At 48.7% G+C, this 23,071-nt stretch overlaps 7 protein-coding genes across 7 annotated transcripts; 2 read left to right on the top strand and 5 right to left on the bottom strand.

The window, feature by feature from the left end:
• Positions 1–1,957: 1,957 nt before the first annotated feature.
• I303_104575 (calcium-transporting P-type ATPase, PMR1-type) lies at positions 1,958–6,044 on the top strand (the record flags this gene model as incomplete). Its single annotated transcript, XM_018407748.1, has 11 exons — positions 1,958–2,542; positions 2,662–2,914; positions 2,979–3,031; positions 3,095–3,123; positions 3,181–3,455; positions 3,520–3,593; positions 3,656–3,800; positions 3,852–4,013; positions 4,070–4,344; positions 4,403–5,539; positions 5,739–6,044. 11 exons carry the CDS (start codon positions 1,958–1,960, stop codon positions 6,042–6,044), a joined length of 3,294 nt encoding a protein of 1,097 aa, XP_018262959.1.
• A 426-nt stretch (positions 6,045–6,470) lies between these two features.
• I303_104574 (ornithine-oxo-acid transaminase) lies at positions 6,471–8,655 on the bottom strand (the record flags this gene model as incomplete). The annotated part of the gene is made up of 11 exons (XM_018407749.1): positions 6,471–6,533; positions 6,607–6,697; positions 6,779–7,045; positions 7,130–7,211; positions 7,280–7,347; positions 7,436–7,549; positions 7,640–8,081; positions 8,155–8,189; positions 8,266–8,343; positions 8,438–8,461; positions 8,549–8,655. The coding sequence occupies 11 exons, from the start codon at positions 8,653–8,655 to the stop codon at positions 6,471–6,473; spliced, it is 1,371 nt and encodes a 456-aa protein (XP_018262960.1).
• A 980-nt stretch (positions 8,656–9,635) lies between these two features.
• On the bottom strand, positions 9,636–12,707 carry I303_104573 (uncharacterized protein; the record flags this gene model as incomplete). Its single annotated transcript, XM_018407750.1, has 2 exons — positions 9,636–10,442; positions 10,536–12,707. The coding sequence occupies 2 exons, from the start codon at positions 12,705–12,707 to the stop codon at positions 9,636–9,638; spliced, it is 2,979 nt and encodes a 992-aa protein (XP_018262961.1).
• Positions 12,708–13,311: 604 nt separating this feature from the next.
• I303_104572 (uncharacterized protein) lies at positions 13,312–14,440 on the top strand (the record flags this gene model as incomplete). Its single annotated transcript, XM_018407751.1, has 4 exons — positions 13,312–13,487; positions 13,724–13,856; positions 14,085–14,196; positions 14,382–14,440. The coding sequence occupies 4 exons, from the start codon at positions 13,312–13,314 to the stop codon at positions 14,438–14,440; spliced, it is 480 nt and encodes a 159-aa protein (XP_018262962.1).
• A 597-nt stretch (positions 14,441–15,037) lies between these two features.
• On the bottom strand, positions 15,038–16,314 carry I303_104571 (uncharacterized protein; the record flags this gene model as incomplete). Its single annotated transcript, XM_018407752.1, has 3 exons — positions 15,038–15,109; positions 15,367–15,878; positions 16,203–16,314. 3 exons carry the CDS (start codon positions 16,312–16,314, stop codon positions 15,038–15,040), a joined length of 696 nt encoding a protein of 231 aa, XP_018262963.1.
• A 516-nt stretch (positions 16,315–16,830) lies between these two features.
• On the bottom strand, positions 16,831–19,992 carry I303_104570 (uncharacterized protein; the record flags this gene model as incomplete). The annotated part of the gene is made up of 11 exons (XM_018407753.1): positions 16,831–16,892; positions 17,005–17,219; positions 17,382–17,515; positions 17,604–17,812; positions 17,934–18,381; positions 18,469–18,636; positions 18,734–18,889; positions 18,979–19,002; positions 19,181–19,223; positions 19,310–19,419; positions 19,543–19,992. 11 exons carry the CDS (start codon positions 19,990–19,992, stop codon positions 16,831–16,833), a joined length of 2,019 nt encoding a protein of 672 aa, XP_018262964.1.
• A 590-nt stretch (positions 19,993–20,582) lies between these two features.
• Positions 20,583–22,723, bottom strand: I303_104569 (uncharacterized protein; the record flags this gene model as incomplete). The annotated part of the gene is made up of 4 exons (XM_018407754.1): positions 20,583–20,672; positions 20,746–21,119; positions 21,183–22,251; positions 22,394–22,723. 4 exons carry the CDS (start codon positions 22,721–22,723, stop codon positions 20,583–20,585), a joined length of 1,863 nt encoding a protein of 620 aa, XP_018262965.1.
• Between the last annotated feature and the right edge of the window lie 348 nt (positions 22,724–23,071).

Raw genomic sequence — 23,071 nt, 5'->3', positions numbered from 1 at the left:
GTTTCATCCCTGCTTTTCTTGGAGTATGATCGCGTCGCCTTTGCTGAGTGGTGATGTTCTTGATACACATTGCGGGTATTGAGTATTGTCAAAATTGCATGACTATTGTATGTTGATCGTATGATCATGGATGTCACCATCAGCAGAGTACAAGATAAATGGAATGATCTTCAGGGTTTGTGTTCTCGAAACAAAGAAATGGTGACGATCAAAGCGCGAGCTGAATTCGCTGGCTGGCTGGAGGGCCTCATTCGGAGCACCTTCGGAAAATCCTTTCCCCTTGTCGACACGTGGAGAATCCCCCTGGTTTCTGACTTTCCAAGGTTAACTGGATCTTCTTCTCGATCGCCTTCTACGATCCTTGTCAATGTCGCCGACTATGACAGCATAATAATCGCAGCGCGTTACGCAGGTCAGGCTTCAATGAGTATTTGATATAACCAAAGATAAGTGAGCAGCGAGCAGAAATGACTACTTGTCGCCTTGCCCACAAATTCAGACGATCGGAACGCACAGGTCGTTGCGTCTATGACTTTGCTCTTCTGAATTTCAACAGGAAACACTCGAGGTCGGCAAGGCTCTTCACCTAGACGATGGCAAAATTGAAATAAAGAACTCAAACAACTCATTCGACTGTGTCAATGTCGAACTCATCAAGTCAAGGGAAAGATATGGTCAAGCGAAGCTTGTTGCTCATCACGAAGAGGTACACAGTAAGTGATATCACCAAGGGTCGATAGAGCGCTTCTTCGACAATACAGGCTTCAAGAGCCTCACCATCTATATGAACTCACGCGGCGTGTTGTTCCAGGCAGATCATATGCTTGACTCCCAAGAGGCAGAGAAATTCGTCAAGGCCGTTGCGATCAATCTGGGTGATACCATAATGTCGCACAGCTAAGCTGTTTACAACAGCGACAATACATGGTCCGTTTGAGCGCCTATTGGCGGTCCTGTTCAACCTCTTGAACAAGCCATGCAGCGTCTGCAACTTCCGCTAGACCAGACAAGCGATTGGGTACCATCGCCTGATCTAGGCGTGATGCACTTTGAAGCTTCACCAAGGAGATGGAGTTGTCGTCAACACCACGGTTGTCTGAGGGTGGGCCACTGGAGCCGATACTACCACCTTACTGCTCGGCCAATGAATCAGTCCGCATTGGAGGGTATCTACCTCAAACCGACTGGAAGATCGAGACTGATCTGGGTGGTTGACTCGGATGTGATCCTACTCTAAGACAGACCAATCTTCTGGGATGGACAATGACTCACTTCGCACATGAAAAGACATTGCATTGCCTCTGGCTTGCAGCTTAATCGTATACCTGAATTGCTATCTAGCCTGCTTCCGTACTGCAGAATACCAACATTCACGGCGTTTACTTCTCGCGGTAGATGAACTCGTTGCATGCAGGCTACCAGATGTAGCTCTCAATGATCTCTTATAAGACCTCTGATTGGAGACCTCAACAAGCAGGCACTGTAGTCATGTCCATTGTTTCTACTCAGCCCTTTCGATTCAGTACATAAATGATAAGAATGCAGTGTATGCATGGTCAAACCATGAATAATTGCAGCAGCCTGCATGCAGCTTTGACAGAACAATGAGGTGAGGTAGTAACCGCCTCATGGCTTCTGCGTTGACGCGCGGACCGCAGAACGCGCAGCGCAGCAGATTGAGTTTCCACTTTGACTTCTTGCGATTCAGCTTCAGCTTGAAACAGCACCTGACTCAGTCTATACTGCCCTTGCAGCCTCGCCTGAGTTTCCTTTGCTTCCGAGACAAGCGGTCAGGGATCCATCCTCTGCTTCACCAACTCGCGGCGCAGTAAAACCGTGTTGGCTGTAGTGTTCGGCATCTTGTAAAATGGATTCGGTCCTTCGTCCGAACTCCTCAGCATCACTTAAAAGAAGATCACCACCGCCCTCTCGATCGGTATCGCCCAAGACAGCCAACATGTCGCTTCCCGGCGCATCAGCCTCCTCGTATGGTCTTCCCGGTCGAGCGTCTTCGAATACAGTCTCGAGAGGTACGGCAGGAGGATACGGGAATATCGGGTTAGGCCAATCTCAATCCTATAACAGCGAGTACGATCCTACCTTAGGTGGTCTGGTGGATGAACCAGGAAGGATCAATGAGGGACCTTCAACGACGAGTAGCGCAAACAACAATGGAGGCTATGCATATTCGACCACTCTTCGTAGACAAGTTTCAGTAACGGAAGGATTCCCTTCTTTCCACCATCACCAACATCATCATTCGCCCAGGATACCAACGTCTTCCCTTCGGAGGGATTCTTCTCCCCATAATGCGTCTCCATATCGATCTTCGCATTTCCCCTTGACGAGCGGCGGGCTGAATTACCAAGACGCGGTGGAAGAGCAAGAGAGTTATCTGGACAAGATCGTAGGGATGGGAAGGAGGATAATGGGTAAAAAGGATTACGAAGAGTTAAGGATGGAGGAAGAGCACAGGAAGGAAGAGAATGAGAGACGACAGAGAGAAACTCCAAGTTCGATATTTGCCCATAAATCCGTGGATGTAAGTCGTCCCTCTCATTTCCAATCTGTAGTCACATCATTCTGTTCCTGTCCATCTTTTGTGTGCTACCGGTAACTCTTTCAAAAGCACGAAGCTAAATGACAGATTATGGTGTATAGGAAACAATCCAAATGCTCTCAACCAACGCTTCCTCCGGACTTCCGACTTCGTCCCTCTCGGCTCTGCTAGCACGCTACGGACCGAATGAGTTCGAATTACCCCCCGCAGACCCCCTTTTCCTCAAATTCGCCAAGCAAGTGTATGAGAACCCGTTGATATTGCTTCTACTGGGAAGCAGTGTTGTCAGTGCGCTCATGGGCAACTATGACGATGCTGCTTGTGTAGTCGTTGCAGTCGGCATTGTATTGACCGGTGAGTAGAATCCTAAAGCTGACTTAGCTATGTCTAGCATCTCGCTAATTTGACTTGTCATCAGTCGGTTTCGTGCAAGAGCAGAGATCTGAGAAATCACTGGAAGCTCTAAACAAAGTGAGTCGAGTCTCTATCTCCATTGGACGGGACGACAAGCGACTGACTTAGGTGTCTTAACAGCTTGTCCCTCACTACTGCCATCTGATACGGTAAATGCTGCCTTTTCAGCCGTTTCTTCCACTACTGACTACCATCACTCATGACAGGAATGGTCATCCACTCACGCCACTTGCGAACGCCCTGCTGCCTGGGGATCTGGTCACCTTTTCGGTGGGAGATCGTATACCAGCCGACATCAGACTGATCACAGCCGTCTCCCTTGAGATTGACGAGTCGGCTTTGACGGGAGAAACCAGACCCGCGAGGAAGAACACGAACATGTGTGAAAGAGGTGAAGGGGAAGACACCCACGGAGAAGGTGGTGGAAAAGCTCTGGGTGAGAGACACTGTATGGCTTTCATGGGTACTCTTGTACGAAGTGGTGAGTACTTCTTTGCCTTATGTGGACAACCAGTCGTATCCGATACTCATCACGGTCGCCACAGGTCACGGATCTGGTGTTGTGGTCGGGACTGGAAAAGACACTGAATTTGGAGTGATCTTTTCTATGATGCAAGACGTAAGTATCTTGGTTTTACATGAAGTTTACCTGTGCTGACTCGATCGGACTTCTTTCTGCAGGTCGAGGAAAAACGGACACCCTTACAGCTCGATATGGATGATCTGGCCAAGCGACTCTCCCTGTTCTCCTTCGGTGTGATAGGCGTCATATTCTTGATTGGAGTGTTACAGAAGAGGGATTGGTTGGAGATGTTCACAATAGGAGGTAAGTCTTGCCCATATGGGACTGAAATGCTGTAGCTAATTGTCTTGATAGTCTCTCTGGCGGTTGCTGCTATTCCCGAAGGTTTACCCATCGTCACGACGGTCACGCTTGCGTTGGGTGTGTTGAGGATGTCCAAGCGAAAGGCCATCGTGAAGAAATTACCTAGTGTCGAAGCGCTAGGTAGTGTTAGCGTGATCTGCTCCGACAAGACAGGTAAGCAAGCTGGACCAGCTATTTTACGAACATCGCTCACATACTTCTGCACGAAGGTACTCTCACCCAAAACGAGATGACCGTTACACACATGTATGCCGTAGATGATCTTGTCGATTTATCTCCCCTTCTGAATGTGACATCGCCTTTCGGACCCAAACGACCGGATCAGCCCGAACTTGCTCAATCGCAAGCATTGAAGAAGACCGCTCTAGTAGGAAGTATATGTAACAATGCCTTCAAGAACGAACAAGGGGTCAACGTCGGTCAAGCTACCGAGGTGGCTCTACTTAATGTTCTGCCAATCATCAGTGCAGACGACCAAAGAAAGGTGGGTTGGATGATTCAAGCATTCTACCTCGAGCGCTGACAGAAGCGATATTGCATAGAACTTCACTCGAAAGGATGAAATACCTTTCAGTTCCGACACCAAGACTATGAGCGTTACTGGATCATTGAAAGGCGGATCCGACATGGTGTATCTCAAAGGAGCGGTTGAACAAGTCCTTGCCAAATGCCGATATTTCTACGTCACCGACTCATCGACGCCGTCGCTGGACCAAGCTACCCAGAAGACCATCTTAGACCGAGCGAACGAGATCTCATCCAGGGGATTGCGAGTCATCGCTATGGCTTATGGCTTTCCGAAAGGCGATGGAAACGATCTGATTTTCGTTGGATTCCAAGCCATGATGGACCCGCCGCGAAAAGGAGTCTCTCACGCTGTGTCGGCACTTCACAGTGCCGGAGTGCAAGTAGTGATGATCACCGGAGATGCCGAGCCTACCGCCTTAGCCATAGCCAAACAACTGGGATTGAAAGTCAACCCTTCTTCAGGTGCAGGTGCAGATCACATTGCTGGTGCATCCAGCTGTATGCTGGGCACTCAAGTCGATCAACTATCCGAGCGAGAACTCATCGAGCGAGTACCCTCTATATCTGTATACGCCCGAACCACACCAAGACACAAGATGGCAATCGTCAAGGCCTGGCAGATGCGTGGAGCGGTAGTAGCTATGACGGGAGACGGAGTGAACGATTCGCCCGCACTGAAAATGGCAGACATCGGCATATCAATGGGGAAGAGCGGTACCGACGTCGCAAAAGAAGCCGCAGATGTGATCCTAGTAGATGACGATTTCTCAAGTATCTTACCTGCTGTCGAGGAAGGGAAATCGATCTTCTACAACATCCAAAACTTCTTGTCGTTTCAACTTTCAACGGCTGTAGCTGCTTTAACGCTTATCACCCTTTCGACATTTTTCAAACTTGCCAACCCGCTCAACGCGATGCAGATCCTCTTCATCAATATCCTGATGGATGGACCGCCCGCCCAAGCGTTGGGTGTAGATCCGGTAGATAAGGAAATCATGAAGCGTTCTCCGAGGAAAAAGGGAGATCATGTCCTATCGAGAAGATTGATCTATAGAGTAGCGTTCTCAGCTACGATGATTGTCTTGGGGACTCTGTATATCTATCTCAGGGAGATAAGCGATGGCAGTATGAGTCGAAGGGATCAGACTATGGTGAGTTCAAGGCGTCGCTTTGGCAAGCATGATTTGATACCTGTTTTACATTGCACATTATCTTCATTTTGACTGTGCCGAATCACCTCAAGTGTTAGGTTTTCTCCTTTGCTTCTTTGGTTATTTGGATAATTACATTGCGAGAGAGCAATAAAAGCTGACGTCGTTACTACCGAATCGAATTTATGGAATTTGGCAGACGTTCACCGGTTTCGTCTTTCTTGATCTCATCTCGGCCATCCAGAACCGTGGATTAACATGCACAATCTTCAAGAACAAGATGTTGTTCTTGACCATCAGCATATCATTCTTTGTTCAACTGCTCTTGATCTATTTACCGATCTTACAACATATCTTCCAGACGGAATCTCTCTCGCTCAGAGACCTGTTCATGCTCTTAGGATTATCGGGGACGAGCTTTGGTCTGCACGAGCTGAGGAGGTGGTATGAAAGGAAGTTCTCGGAGCAGGAGATACTTAGTGAAGGTGTAGGACGGCTGGTCTAGTTCACCCCAAGAATTTACTCGAAGTGAAGATTATACTTGCTACTTTGAAAGAATCCGAAGGGATTAGCTGCACATGCAAGGAAAGGACAGGATTTGTGATGTGTTTCAAGGTGTTTTCGTTGGAAGGATTGGAAGGTTTAGGATCGGAAGAAGTAAGCCAAAAGTGAAGAGGGCAATGCATTCGACTGTACGGTCAACCATGCAAGGTTGATCAGAAAAGCCAAGGGAGATGATGAGATACAAGTAGATGATCTATAATGCCAGTTAGATTACGGAAGATGGTCATGAAAATTCACTCATATTCAATCAATGAAATTGCAATGCATAATGTAATGTTTCGATACATATGTGATAACTTTGATACGAATTTTGGATCCTGAGACCTCCTCCGCCGAAACATCACATCCACATAGGCATCTACTCCGCCTAATCTTCAAGCTCAATCACAGCGTCGTGCTCTTCACCTTCGTCTCCGGGGATCTTCTCGATCTGCCAGCCAAAGTGCAGATTCATTAGCTCGACCTAACTAATAGATAAGCCAGGGCTAAGATGGGTGACTTACAACGTCGAACTCTTCTAGCGACTCGGCAATGATCCTCGTGGCCTTGTACACATCTTCCTCAGAAATCACTAATGGGGGAGCGAATCGGATACTGTTGAGGTACAATGGCCTCGTCGTATCAGCTATCGGGTTCTCGAGGCTCGCGTAAACCAGCAAAGAGAGGTATACTCACATGTTGACATGAGTGGGCTTAGCCAACAAACCCTTGGACTTCATCAACAAACACAATTGCCAAGCTGTCCTTCCCTTCTTCGAAGCCTTCTCGTCGATGACTACACCGTTGAACAATCCTCGACCTCGGATGATCTTGATGAATGGTGAATTGAGTTTAGCTAGCTCCGATCGGAAAATTTCTCCTAATTTCTGAGATCGTTCGACTAGGTTCTCATTGACCAATACGTCCAGGGCTGTCATAGCTACCGCACATCCTAGAGGGTTACTTCAGACGGAGCAAAACAAACTGCCATGTCAGCTACATGCGACCAAGGTGGCTAAAGCGAAACTACACGCAGACTCGACTCACCCGCCATAGGTGGAACCGTGTTCTCCGGGTTTGATACATAGCATGATCTCTTTGCTGGCCATGACACATGATACGGGGTATACTGGAAAGCAGTTGTGTCAGTCTTTGCTCCGTGCATGCAATGCGGCACCTAGCTGGAGAGTCACTCACTACCACCAGACAAGGCTTTTCCGAGGATCACCATGTCGGGCTTAATGCCGTCCCATTCATAGCAGAGCCTAGCAGCGGTGTCCATCATCAGCTTTGTCATTCCCTACTTACAGCGAGATGGCGAAGACATCAGATCGGACAGTCGTTGATACGCACATTTTACCGGTTCTTGCAAGACCCGTTTGAATCTCGTCACAGATCAACAGCACATTGTACTTCTTGCAGATCTCATGGATTTTAGCAAGGTACCCATCGTCCGGTACGTAGATACTGTCGCCGGCCAGTACACATTTAGCGATTCATCCCAGTCTGACTGAATAAAGGCATTCGCTGTCAATGCTCAATTTTGGCTCAACTCACCCAGCTTCACCCTGGATAGGCTCCACCAAGAAGGCAGCTACCTCATCTCCGTACTTCTCGAGGGTCTTCTCCAGGTCTTCTGGGTGATTATATCGGATCAACCCCGTATCCCACTGAGGTCCAACATTATCGAGGAACGGTCCGAAACCATTTCGGGATTCTGGATCAGTCGACATGGAGATGATACCGATTGTTCGACCGTGGAAATTGCCTTCGACAGAGAGGACTTTGGCCTTGCCCTCCTTGATCCCCTTCTTCTCGTACCCCCACTTCCTGGCGAGCTTGATCGCTGTCTCGACGGCCTCGGCACCCGTGTTCATAGGTAAGACCATATCGAAGCCGAACATCTTGGTGATTTTTTCGGCGAATGGTCCGAGGTTGGAGGAGTAGAATGCCCGGGACGATAAAGTCAATTTGGATGCTTGGGTGATGAGTGTGTTTACTGAACGTCAAAACAAACCAGGTTGGCCTGTCAGAATCTCATTCCCACTTTGCAAGCGTCGAGAGTGACTCACAGATATCGGGATGGCAATGACCTTGGTTGACGGCTCTGTCATAGTGACAGCATGTTTAGTTATACGCTACGTTTGCAAGCCCGAATTGAATGTGCATGACCATCGACTCACGAGTAAGCAGCTAGGAAATCAAGGTACTCGTTTCCCTCGGGATCCCAAACATGTGCACCTTCTCCTCGTTCGAAGCAGCTACATGGAACCAGACATATAGTTTAGCCTTCGCAATGTGCGTCACGTCGGATCTCTTCTAGACTGCTCTGAATATCGAGGCGAAATGACTTACACAGGTAATGGGTGGTAATTGTGTCTATCAAAGTCAATTCCAAAGAGTGGAATCAGCTCTAAATTCACAGACACACAAACAGAGATGAAGACGAGGGCATGAAATACTCACGCCGAGTACTCATGTTCGAGATTGATGATTTGCTGAGTTGAGAATTTGGCTTTGCCACCTACTGGCTGAGCAGGAGCGTTGGGTGTGTTGATAGCTACAGGCGACATAGTGAAGAAGATTTGGGTCTTCTCTGCAACTGCTAAGGAACAAGAGTACTTTCGTAGACAGATTCTGGCTCTGATAGTACAGCCTATTCCCGGTCGATTGGATCGATTTGAGGATCGAGGTATGCACGTATCCACTGGTGAAAGGAGCGATACTCGTCACAGGATGATTCGTTTGATTTCCGAGATAACCGGTTTGATGTTGAGGCTACTTATCAATGAGCCCGTTGTCTGTAGTTGATACGCTGCGCGTTATACACAGTGATCAAGATGCTTTTGCTTTTGATACTGAAACTGTACTTGGTGTTGAGCTGAAAGACAGAAGCTATAGGTGCAGAATGCGGATTGAAAATATCAATTCATCCATTCATCGACTGAAGCGCTTCTTCTACATCTTGGAAAAGGTGGTCATGCGGCTATTTTCATTCACTTTGTTAAGCGTAGCCGCATCACTCTATGCTCGCATTACGTAAGGAGCTTATCCGCCAAGACGGCTTGTCTTTCTTTCTATGTGAGAGACCTTGCATTCAGGTATGCATAATTTGAGGACAGTGGGGTCGTACGGCAATGCCGAGGGAGTACTCCGTCGCAACATGATGAATCGCTAACTGCTATTGACGTCGAGCTCTAGAGGTAGGTGGAAGGTAAGTTACCTGGAAGATAGCTCGACGAGATCGTCGCGCTTAGAAGTAATGTAATAGGCGCCTGGCTTGGCGATCTACCCAAGTCCAAATATGGAAAACATATACACTTGCAAGTCATGAAGGTACGCAGGTAGAGGGCTGTCGTGTAAGTATGTTGTATATATTTTGTCTGGCAGTGCACTGTATACATACATTGATGCTGGGCGGAGGAGATATATTGATACACAAGCTAAATATGGGATGGAATGCCAACATGTGTGCGTGACTATCGTACAATCGTTCGACCAGGTCCTTTCTTCTGATCATATTTACACTAACTTACCCAAATCACACTCATACCTATTCCATCGTTCCAAATTCACTAGCTCGTCTCTGACATAGATTATCCCACCAATCTTTCGTCGATCCAGGCGTTTTCGACGAGCTGGTCTGAGAACTACTCGTATTACTAGTACTCAACGATTGATTATGGTTCTGATAATGATTTCCCTCAGTGTCAATCCCGAATAAAGGCGGCTCATCATCATCTGACGATGGGATAAGAGCTTTACGCTTCATCCCTTCAACTTGCTCCTTCCGCCTTCGTTCCAACTCACGAATACCGGCTGGACGGAGGGACGGATGATAAGGCGCTTCAGGGACTTTACCCATCTTCTTTCCTTGTTTCTCCTTCTCTCGCCCATTCTCACTCGCTGCTGCTTGCTCTCGCTCAGAATATTTGTCCTCGGGGACATCGATATCCGCTTCATCTTCCCACCTATTCTCGAAATCCCGCTTAAGCCTCTTGGGCGCTCGATCATTGAAGAACCCATAAGCAGCCAATTTGACTTGTTCGCCTTCATCAGTCGCTCGAGATCTCCCTTTTCCCTTTCTTTGTGACGATGGTTTCGAACCGGGGGTGCGCGTACCGAGATTAGCAGGTGAAGTTGAAGTTGAAGTTGATGCTGGCGTGGCTAGAATACCACGCTGGAGATGATCCCATTTTCCCTTGATAGGTGGACGAGCAGTCTTCGGCCCATCGACATCTTTAGCTAATCGTGCTCTTTGTGCTGTTTGTGGAGGTGAGGGTGAGGAAGATCGTTCATTCTGAGACGGCGACGAAGGTAATAGTCTTGGAAAATCCTGCGAAAATGCAGTAGGCTCGATCTGCGCAATCAATCTCAGCATCAGCATTCATTCTGACTACTCCCCGCTGCAAATTCGCTCTGCGGAACGCGGAATGATGATTCAGCCACTCACGCTTTTGCTTGACCACCTGTGCCCTAGAGAAGGTCTTCGGTCTCCCTGATGTATTGGCGAAGCAGCAGGACTAAATAATGGAGATTCAGGTGATGGACTTGGTTCGCGAGGAGATTCATCCCCAGACAGTTCTTCCTTTTCTGGAGTACCTTCAGGTGGATCTTCTTGCTGCGGCTCATCTTCTGCATCTGCAGGTTCCAAGCCCCAAAACAACAGGGTTTCGGGGTCCATCTCAGCGGGTTTCCACTCTCTGTATTCTGCCTTTGATTTTTCGTCGCGGTCGCGAGGGAAAGAAGGCTGTCGTGGTGGATCAGGAAGGACGAAGAGGGTCTCCTGTCTTTCTGCCATTCTAGGTCTTGTCGATTTCGGCGGGGTGATCTGATGATATTTTTTTGTCGCCGCTTTCTGTGGGGTATCAGGCTCAGACAGAGATTGAGGTTGGTTCTCGGAAGAAGGTGAACGTCCCGAAAGGTTTGGAAACGCTTTGGAATTTGTCTTTACCGGTGAAGGCGATATAGACCTCTCCCTCTGCATGACTGAGGTTCGGGGTAGAGGGGAATGCAGAGTTTGTACTTTTCGCCGACGTGGGGTGAGAGGGGATCTGCCCGGCGATACCTGATTCAGTCTAGGAGTCTTCGCTATTTTTGCGGGTCTATTGACTTTGATGGGAGTCAAAGCCTTTCTCGCTGCACTTTCGTCCGTAGTTTTTCGTTTTTTAGCTGGAGTCGATTCTAGCTGTTTTCGCGGTTCCGATGGAAGCTTGATAGCTAGATTATCCTCGATATCCAATGCCGGCTCAGAAGGCGGATCAGACGAGCTGAGATCTACCAATCTCTTCTCGGGTGCCCCAGCTGCAGGTGGCGGAGTCTTATGTCGATTTTCGTGCGCAGCCGTCCATACCCGTCTATCTACTTCGTCCCGTTTGCTTGTCGCTTGACGAAGCCTATTACGAATAGGACGATCTGCCTTGTCAGTCCCGGCTAGAGGAAGATCTGTACCATCATGACGATCATTGGGGGGTGCGATTCTATCTTTCTTTCGCCAAGGTGAAGGTATAGCAGCGAATTGCGAAGGGTTCCGATGATTTATCTGCCTGTGGTTGTAAAGCACGTAATCCGGTACGGGAGTGATAGGTGGGGGAGGCGAGGTATACGGTTCTGCGGGTCGCGCTGGCGTTTCTTCTGGGACAGGGTCGAACAAGCCAGGCGATGCGGATGTTTCTCGAGGATGAGTGGGTTCAGTCTCCGGCTCGGGCGTGATTGATGAGGTGAGTTCAGGCAGGGAGGGCGACGAAGATGGGAATTTCTCGTGAAGCCGAGTACGCTCAGCAGCGGATGGAGGGATAGAGGGAGGCTTATCGTGCGATCTCGTCGAGCGAGCCGGTGGCGGTAGGGACGAAGGAATGATCTGAGATTGTTGCACGGCTGCCTCGACTTGAGATCTTTTCCGTTTGTTGGGTGTCTTCCTTGAAGTATCGGCATTATTATTCTCCTTCATGTGTGGTCGTCGCTGCCTTTGCGAAGGTGTCTCTTCCTGCCGATTCCCTTGATTCGCCTCGTCCCGTCCAAATGTCTCCTTTGTCCTAATCAGCTCATTCTCCGCTTCCCCGTCTAGAGGGTCGTTGTCCGAAGAACCCCAAAAATCGTCTCGGTATACCTTCAACCGGCTCCCTTTGAGCGGGCTTCTCATTTTGATCGGACTACTTCCCTCTTTTCTCTGATGTCCAATGGCCAGTCCGCCAGTCGCAGAAGCATCGTAAGGTCTAGAGCTGTCCTTTTGACCTAGAGGTGTTCTCCGTATTCCTTCTTTGCCTTGCTGAGAGTTTTTGCCCTTATGTCGCGCCGGACCAATTGAAGAAGGGGTATGTAAGAACGCATTGAGATCTCCCTGTTTGTTTTTGATAGTCGGAGTCTGGTCGTGCAACCTTTTCCGTAGATTCGCCGCTGATGAAGGCCCCGGACCACTTTGAGCGTTTGCGTTTGCGGTTGCGTTTCTGGGCGTCGATGACTTCTTATATCCAGAGCTTAGGGGTGTTGCGATACCGTGACTGAAAGATACTAGTGGTCTTTGAGTCAATCTGCGCTTGGCAGAAGCCGAAGAAGCCGAGGGACCAGTGTTGATCCATCCATTTGGGTCGGGCTGATAGGTTGCCTTTGGTGTTGAACGGGACATCTATGTCAGATATTGATGATGATGAGTGCGCGATCAGATCAGGAATACGACAGGTTCTCTGATATTTCAACTCACGATGTCCAGATATATGTGAATCTACCCGGCCATTTCTAGCGTGTAGTGTCAAGTAGTGATCCTCTTTGTTTAGCCCTTGTCCGCTTGGAAGGTTCGTTCTATCTCATTGATTTTGATTGTTGCCTCTGGCGATCATTTTGATCTTCTGCTTGTGAATCAATGTAATGTTCCCACCTAGACCACTCACTCATGACGCGTGCCGAGTGACATTTATAACTGATTCACACAAAGTCACGCACGGTCCCTTGTGCTGGAAAGTGCCACTCTGAAAACGCCGATCCTTGTGTCCCACCATATGCATACAGGGAGGTCGGGTTCAACCGGAATTGGATTGATTGGGCGTGATTTGATTTGATTTGATTTGCGTAAACTACCACGCTACCATATCTACTATTAAGCTTTGTTGCTGCTAATTGTGAGAATAGAATTGGTCAAAGACAAGAGTGGTGCTTCACTTAAATCCTATCTACAAACTACATATCTCTCTTCTTACTTACTCACCACTCAGTCGCATCATATCGTATTCACGATGGCTTCCGTCCTCCGATCATTCAAAGCTGTCTCCCCCGCACTTAGACGACCTATCGTCGCTCAAAAGCAAGTCAACTTCGCTAGAGCTTTCTCAGTCTCCGTCAACAGAAGCGCAGGTCATGGTCCCCCTCAATTGTTAGGTCCCGGTGCCAAGGCTGGAGAAGTCCCAACTGAGTGAGTAGCGTATTGTCTCGCACATTGTCGCAAGAATGTAGCATAGATGTATGACGAAGAAAATACATGCACAGAGGGAATATACAGCTATGCTCGGAAGGAAGATCGCAGCTGATTTGTTATTCTCATTTCCCAACATCAAATCTACTCAATCTATCAACAAATCACTCCGTCTGCCAACTTACATCACGCTCTCATCCGGTTTCTGGCTATCGCTAAACCTTCCCGGCCAACAGCGAAGCCCAATCTACCGGTATCGAGCGATTCGAGCTTCTCGGTAAACTCGAGGGTGTCGACGTCTTCGACATGAAGCCCCTCGAGATCACTAGATTAGGTACCGTCGCTGATCCTATTCCAGTCTATTCCTTGGTGAGTGAATCTCTCTTGGCCTCATCATTCTATCTGGAGATTGGCGGGACATATCAGTAAAAGCGGGTGGGGCGGTGGAACGAAGAATAACCTCTTCGTTGAATGGTCAATCCATCTCATACGAGATTGGATTGGATTGAAGCACGCAGGACTTCAGGCACCCGACATCTGTAATCCAATCAGGAGGAGAGAATTTGCTCGCTAACACTATTTCTCGTCGACGTGTAGTACCCCGAAAGACAAGTCGGATGTACCGGTTACCCAGCCGATTCCCACGATACTATCTGGCTCAACGTCAACACTGAGCTCAAGAACCACCGATGCCCAGAATGCGGCTCTGGTAAGTCGAGTTGCTTCGTCCCGTCCGCGCATCCCCTCATCCCCTCATCTCAACATTTCAACATCTCGGCGCTGGTCGGAGGTATCACGTATTTTGGTATCCCTTTAGGCGTGCTCATAGCTCATACGTGACTCGTCATTCGTCTGAGAGACGGAACATCACGCTGACTGCAAGCGGGTCATTAGTCTACACTCTCAACTTCCAAGGTGACGAAGCCCTCCTCCACGGTGGTGGACACCACTAAACGCTCTCCCTCATATACTGGTCAATTGCTTTGTAAATAGATCATTGCAGTCGCAAGTGCAAAAAGGGAATGTTCGGTTTGCTCGCATGCAAAAAACCAATGATATCTCGGCTTTCAATGTCTCTTTGAAGTTTCACCGAATACTGACGGCCCAGCCTCATTGAAGACTCGTAGCTTCTGCGCATTCACACGTTCTCTGATCATTCCAGGGCGACGAAATTCCCCTTTGGACCCTCCAATCTTTGCTCTGAAGCGAAGGACGCAGAAAAGATACCATGAGAAGTGTATTTATTTCATTCTTCCAACTCATCATTCACCCAATTCACCTATATATATATATATGTAGAGAATATCGCACCGTATCGGATTGTATCAAAATCGGAAGGGTATAAATATTTACCAGACTTGATTCTGCATGTTGTACTAAAAATCCTACTAAAATATCGAAAGTCCGCCTCCAACCCTTCCCTAATAATTTACTGCGTTTCGATTCTCTCCTCTGTAATCCACCCTGTCTTGCTTTATCCTAAGCTTGATCTCCTTTCGCTCATCCTACTCCCGCTCAACGCCCATCCATAGATAGATCAAAGATTGTTTTTAAAGATCCTTCTGGGTCACTTTCCAAGCTTCCCATTTCTCCTTAGCGGCAGCATAGGTGTCTTTGTATTTCTACGGTATGCATCGAGATCGAGTCAGTGTTGGTATCTCTTGATCGCTACTCCGACGCGTCGCCGCTCGACGCTGTCCGATGCCCATTCTCCTACTGCTCGCCTACTCCGTCTCACCTCGTCACTGTTCAAGTTCATCCGTACACCTTATCCTTTCTTAACTTATCTCCTCATGCAACGCAGACGCCAGTACCCTTCCACTCCCACTCTCCACTCCATTGGCCTCAGTCCTAAAATGAGCATTCAAGTCGAACTCACCTGTTGAGCTTCCTCACTCAACTCCTTCCACAATTTCCCCGTCTCCTTCGCCACATAGCCCAGCTTCTCCGCCGACGTGATATTATCAGGGATCGTGACCCTATTCGAATCTCTGATCTCCTGCGCAAACGCGAAATACGGTGTCAACGGTTTTCCCGGGTTTCCCTCTCTTTGCGCAATCGTCTTCTTGTACGCCCTCTTGCCTCCTGGGGGCTTAATAGTCTTTCCCGTAGCTCGTTCGATCTCAGCCCTAGTCTCGGGCGTAGTACTCTCCCAGAACTTTCTCAAGGCGCCCTCGTATTCCTTTCGCAAGGAGGATGCTTGGGTTTCGTATTCGCTTTTTGCGGTCGACTGGAGCTCAGACCATGCTTTACCAGCAGCAGCAGCTAGGACCTTGACGTCGAGCTTGCCCTCGGCGTTGCGTTCTTGGTTGGAAGGGTTGAGCACGAATTCCTTGAAGAAGAGGGTGTAGGCTGAAGGCGGTCCTTTAGGCGGTACGGGCAGTGTGGGGTCTGTAAAGGGATCAGAGGTTTAGGTGATCAGCTTGGGTCATCCTACTTTGATTTAGGGGTTGCGGTCTCTCTCTGCGTCAACCAGGATATGATGTATATGCGCGACAACGAAAGGACAAGTACGGCAATTCTCTCGAGAGCGAGAAAGATGTGGAATGTGAAGCGGATCACGCGACGAGTATATGATCTGAAGATCTCTTCTCATCGAAAAGCCATCCTATCCCATTACTGCTTTCCAAGGTCGCAGATGACTTCCCCTTAGTCTAGTGCAGAGTCTCAGGGCCTCCATGCCCAGACATCCCAGGTGGAATCAATCGCACTCACCAATAACCTTCTTCTTCGCAACTATCGACGAAGCAGTGAATTGCCTGATAGCGATTCTGGACGATATGGGAGCCGCAGCTCCCATGATGGTGGGTCTGATAAGGCTGAGCATCGTGTGTGTTTATTAGATGAACGGGAACGGCCTTCTCGCAATATGTCAGAAGTGCAGGTATGACAGTCTGTGTAAGTGCTAATTTGTAAGTGGTGAGTGATGTTGTTGATGAGTTGTTGATAGCATACCGGACCATGTGAGTGTGAGTGGGGAAGCCTACAGTGGCTACGGTGGGTAATTACTCCAAGTGGCACATTCCGATTTCCCGTGCACAAGCCCTGAGAATGACGTTTTAGGTAACTTGTCTTTTTATCTCGACGCGTCGAGCAATTTGTCGATAGTTTCAGCAAAAAGCAAAAAGAGTAGCTTGTACGTCGTTGTCCTTGATCCTATCGCATATTTAGCTTCAAATGTAGTAAGATATCATCCCTATCCGCAATATGTAGATTATGAGGGCAGTCCCGTAGTCTCTAACGTTCTACGACTCTAATAACTTGTCTATATTATACAGTAAAATACAGGTATCTCCATCCTCCACTATGGTATTTCCTTTTAAGCTGACTCTTGCTTACAATCCTATTTCGCCATCTTGCTCTCTTTCGACTTCTGCCCTTCTATCCTCCATCGCTCGCCTTTATCTGCGTCAAAATAACGAGAAGAACACAGTCTCAGCTCCTATACCTTCTCGATCTCATACTGTAGAAGGCAAAGGAGCCCATTAAACATAGCATAAGATAACGAAGCACTCACAAGCAAGCAAGACCAAACCCGCACAACTCAGAGCTAATAACCCCGCAAAGAGGGTATATAGCCCTCCGTCGCCGATACCATTCCGTATGGGGACAGCGATCTGGGACATGATACAAGCCATGACTCCCCGGAAAAGCGAGTTGAGCGATACGGCGGAAGAAGAGATCCCCGGATTCGCATCGACCAGGTAAGCCAGGGTCGAAGAGTATATCCATCTGATCAGCCATCCAAGGTTGAATTAGCACATTTCGACACTCCTCGATCCAGTCTCATTGCATCGCATCTCGCCTCATGCTGATTTGGCATCACTAAGCAGAGACAGGTCTGTGATTGTCTGTGGATCGTGTGAGAGATCGAAGCGACAAACAGACACTCACAGTAAAGCGAACCCTGATATGACCAACGAAACTACGATTCCGGCAATATGGACCTTTTCCTGGGCTATCCATGCGTACGCCACGAAACCCAATACGAGGAATGGCATAGCTACGAACGTAGCTTTTAGACGCATCTACGGGTCGACATCATTTTCACTTTAGCCGACAACCCCTTTCCTGACCCAGTCTGATCGTTGATCGTGATTTTCATCGATGACTCACCTCGGCAACCATAACACCACCATTCTTCTTCTTCAGCCTTCTCAGGACTAAATCGCTATACCTTCCTCCCAGAATACTAGCCAAGATATTCCCTATGCCGAACGCAAGAAGGACCAGACCAATTTGCAGCGAATTGTAATTATACGGGGCGTCTCCCAGGGTGATCGAGGCGGTGTATACTGTCGTGTATTGTGCCGCGAACAAGATGCCTGCCACAAAAGTAGTATATGAATTCAGCTATGTCGGCTTACTTTAACAAGGTTTGGGGGTATATAGTATCTCGTACATCGCGCAGTTCTGTGGTGTGTGTTATTGGAAGACTCGACTTACCGGATGCAGTCAATAAAACCGAATTGGCCGGTTTACGAACAACGCTGATCATCGTAGGTAACGGGTTCAGATCCCTGAAACTGAGCTTGACAGGCTCTTCTTCCTGGCTGATGATCCTTTTTCGTCCATACCAATTACGTCGCGTCTTGGTCTTGATTTTCACTTCGCCAGGATGGGTGAATCCAGGTTGTTTCTCTACATCAATCTCAACCGCTTTCGCTTTCGCTGCCACAACATCGTTTTGGCTGTTATTCACGTTCACGTTCATGCCGTCCTCTTGACTTGGTCTTCTGGACGGTAAAGGAGTCTCATTGGGCGTAGCAGGTATATCCTCCAGTTTATCCGACGCTTTAGCCAATTTCCGTTCTTTTCTCAGAGCTTTTTTGGCGGAATGGATCTCTGCTCGTTTGGTGGCGTTTGAAATAGCTTTTTGATACACCCTCGAACGCTACAAGTGTTTTCGGCACAAGCACAGACAGCAGCATGAGCATGAGCAGGAGCGAAAAAGCGATGTGACTCATATCCGCAAACTCACCTCTCGTCGCCACGAATCAGGGAAAAAGATGAAAGCAATCATCATGACCCCCGCATAGGCAGTCAAGAAATAAAAGACACTTCGCCAGCCGAACGCTTGACCTAGAGCTCCACCTAGTAAAGGGGCTATACCTGGTCCAAGCATCGGTAGTCCATAGTAGATACCCATCTAGCCAACATTGAGTCAGACCAAAACCCGGTTAGCCGGGTCCGATGTTGCAAATCATCCACATGAACGAAGGTAGAAGAATTGAACCCAAACTCACCTTGGTACCCCTCTCATGCATCTCGTACATATCCGCTAGACTCCCAGCGCCTAAGGCCGTCACTGCACCTGAACCGACGGCTTGTAAAGCCCGCATCACGATCAAGAGGGGCATCGAGTTGGCTCGTGAGGCGACGATGAGCGCGACGATATATATCTGCGGATTGGAATGGGATTTGAAGTCAGCCAAAACCAATCCGACTCGATCCAAGTGGACTTTAAGGGTGTCAAGGATGCTTGACTCACTGCGAACGAGGTCAGATATACCGGCTAAGGGAGGTAACAGATTCAGTCTCAGACATCATGCTATGCTGTTGTAGCATAGTAATCATAACGCACTTTGCGGCCGGTAACCTAAAACCAGCGAATTTAGCTGAATTCCACCGATATCAAAAGTGATCAATCCGCTTAGCATGACAAGGCGTGATGGAGTGGAGAAATGGCTTACCTCTGATATTATTGCCCAAACCACCGGCGTCCAACCTTGGAATCTGATCATTGTCAAGCATGCAATGAGCCTTTATCCCATTGCATGTATTTCTGCATTGTGACAGCGAAAAGTCGTCCAGAAACTCACAAGATATACATACTCAGACTCAGACCCGTTTCAGCCTCACTAGCATGTAATTCCTCCGCCAGTTCATTGATCACCGGGTTATATATACTTGCAGCCATGACTGGTCCGAGCTGTGTCAGATCAGATCAGCATTCTGCCAGTGTAGAATTTCACAATACCGGAGATTTCTGCCTGTCGAGGTCGGGACTGATAACGTCGTAAGACGAGTAATGCAGACTCAGATTCAGACTCACCAATCCAGCAGTGACCACCAAAAGGGCAAACCATTTCTTCTTTTCTGACCAATCCCTCGGATCATCTTCCACAGGTACATGCTCTATATCTAATCCAATATTCAATGCTTTCTTATTCTTCCCACTATTTGGTTCCCCACCATCATTTGAAACCCCTTTCTCGCCGTGGTCCGTGATAGTGGGTTTACCGCTGATTATGCTCTTTGTGGGTATTGACACATCTCGATCTTGAGGCGGATAAGCTTCGGTGGACTGGATCCTACTTAGTGCGTTCGATATCCTGGAGCCCGATCTTTCTAAGGGTGATTGACTCGTACTCGTACTCGGATTCGTACCCGCAATCTGCCCTGAGCCTGAGCCTGAGCCAGAAGCGAGCTGAACCTTGGCAGGACCAGCTTGAAGCTGGCGTGGACCTTGTCCTTGTGGCTGGGGCTGTATCTTCGTACTCATTTTCACTACGAGTACAGATTTTGAGTCCCCAAGGTAACAGGCGACCAGTCCGCTATATTCTCATAACACGTTATCCGGATCGACTCGGGAAACTTCCAGCAGCTGAGACGGGAAGACTTGGTTCTCGACTTCAACGTCCGGCGCTCAATATCCTGTGCGCTTCGTCAATTGTCGATGTCTAATGGTCAAGACGATATTCTCGTTGCTCAAGTTGGAAATCAATGTGCAAGCTCATCGCATCCACACGACCTCTAAATGACCACTCTGATAACTCGCTATCGATTCCAGTACTCGTATGAGCCGTCAACCAAACGGATCTCGTAAATATCAAAAACATCATAAATCACATCGGTGAAAGCCGTCATCATCGGCCGATTTTTCGGCCGATCGGCTACCTAAGCTGGTCATACGGTCGCACTGCAACGCCCAAGCATTCAGTCGGAATATCGGAATGGATGAATCGATTCCACTTATCGAGCTTTTCATTCCAGTACATCTCGGAATGACGAGCGAAGCGAGATGGCGAGATACCGAAATTTACATTGGACATAGACATATTACTGGTATACACTTGCTTGTCAGCCTCACGATCACCAGAGTACATATTCTACGTGGAAATGATAGTTCTCCGCTAGATCGATGTAATGCGCTATTCGAGCTTGACGAGCTTCGATAGCTCCCTATACCAGCATACAAGGATGCGATCCATCAGCGAGTATCAGAATGGTCAGCTGGGAGATTCAAATAACTCACAGGTGTCAAATCGGGAGTTGCTTCCGGAGGTATTGCTTTATTCCGCATTGTAGATTTCGCTCCTCCCTTGCCGGTTCCGACGGGCACAGACTCCTCCTCCTCTCCCTCACTGCTACGGTCATCCACCAAATCAGTCCCTGACGCGTGCTCTTCGGGCTGCTGTCTCGTCTCTATACGTTCCAAGAGTCTGGCCCCTCGCCATACTCCCTTGATTGTTCGGCGGAGTCGGATCGGTTGCGGAGATAAGGGAGCATCGGCCGCGGATAGCTCTTGAGCCATCGAGCTAATCGATGAGAATGAGATCGAGGAGAGCGTGGACAACGCTACAGGAGAAGGAGGCTCCAAAGACAACTCGAAGGCCTGAGGCACCTTGTCTGTCATGATAGATGGTACGAAATCAGCCGAAGCTTCCTAACGGGTGATGCGATATAACCCACCTTTCACGAAATCCTGCATCCAGTCAAAGCCGTACGATTCCTCCTCCGAGCTTGTTGCAGTCGAAGTGGCCCCTTTGGAGCTTGACGTCGGCGTTCCATCTGCATGTCCACCCTCCATGATCGGTTCAATGATCTCCGGTCGAGATGGCAAGAATACGCCCGCCTCGTTATCGGACCCACTATCCGCTGCGATGTCGAAATGCAGATCCGGATCAGCGTGGGGAGGGATGTCGTTTTGAGGGTCTTGAGGAGCTTTAGCCCGCCTGGTTCCGCTCGGCTGCTGGATTTTGTCTCCCCGGGAACTATCGATATGGGCGGGAGGTGATCTGATGACCCTTCTAGGGATTCCGCGGACGGTCTCCGTGGACAAATCACCTACCACCTGATCATCGAGACCGACTGTTCGATCATCTGGAACTGGGACATCGTTGTGACCCTTGGATAGACTATCTGCGGAAGATATCGATATCGAAGGTGTTTTATCCATCCCTGTCATCTTCCTAGGAGTCGATCTCCTTTCACGGATCTTGCTCGAACCACTGGATGACCTTGGCATTTGTCGACGCCTTGATGTGGAGGAGAGTGGCGACAAGTCATTGAGGGGTACTGAGAATTCCGATTCACCGGTAACCTGATTCTGCATCTGATCTTTGCTAGCTATCTTGATTGCGCGAGGTGTGTCTCCTCCGCGGTCACCGTTGTAGCTTGAAGCGTCTCCTTGCGGTTCAATTGACGATTCGGTCAGTCCATCACGCCCAGAAGAGAAGACATCATTCAGCGGCATGAGGTGATCTTCGCCCGATATGAACAAATTTTGCCTGCTCGCTTGACTGGACGGTGATGAGGCAGGGTGAATGAGATTTTGATGGCTCGACAGAGTCGGATGAGCGCTTCTCCGGCCTCTGGGAATGATTGATGTGTCGGGATCTGTTATGCTGGGAGAAGTAGCTTCTTCAGCCGTATCCAACTGAGACGAAGGGTCGGCCGTTGTTTGACTGCTGTCTTCTGAAGATCCTGTAATCGGATGAGAAGTCTTACTTGTACGCGGAGTTGAGGTCGTTCCGATGCTCTAATCAGTTCAGGAGCTGACGTCAGCTCAAGCTCACACATCGCATACGGAAAGAACCCGATGCGAGAAGGGGGGCGGAGAGCAGTAGAGTAGGGGAGCAGGGCGTGTAGACGAAAGTCAATCGGGGATCGAGAACACTTACAGCTTTACTGGCTCTCTTTACTCTTTTAGCGGGAGTACCTCTCATACCCATCCCCAATCCTGATCCCCGCGAGCTGGATCTTTTCCTATTGCTGCCATAGCCATCTACCACCGAAGGATGCGTGGAGGTCTCGCGATGACTGATGGTTGCATGATGTGAGGTTGAAGCGGATGTAGACTTGGGCTTTCTTCTCCAATTTGACAGGCCTTTCAAGATGTATTCTTCGGACGATGCTCGTAAGTGAGCTTTTCTGAGCTGGCCGGGAGCAAGAGGTGAAGATGCGATGAGGGGGGTAGAACCTCGATGTGGCGATGGAGTTGTTGGCTGCATCTTCAAGATCCAAGAGCGGTTTTTGGGAGGTTCACACTCTAGTAGAGAAGGTATAGGTGCAGACAAACAAGGTGTCTTGTGAGAAAAGCTGTGATCGTAGAGTGCGATATATGATGATTCGGAGTGCAGCTACGGTTCATACCAGCCTTCAGAGCTAGAGCCTTAGCGCGCCCGACCGGAAGTAGAAGTGGGTATCCGTGCGTCAAAGGCATTTTGTCCCCACAGACCTGGTTTAATCCAGATCTCCCATCATTTTGCGAGATAGCACAAATATCATTCAACCGAAAGCAGCGAAAACCCATGCAGGTGGATGAAGATGCATGTTACATTACTCTTACAACAAAAATA

This window comes from Kwoniella dejecticola, chromosome 5 (assembly GCF_000512565.2).
Source record: "Kwoniella dejecticola CBS 10117 chromosome 5, complete sequence".
Lineage (NCBI taxonomy): Eukaryota > Fungi > Basidiomycota > Tremellomycetes > Tremellales > Cryptococcaceae > Kwoniella > Kwoniella dejecticola.
This window is presented reverse-complemented; position numbering and strand designations above follow the sequence as displayed.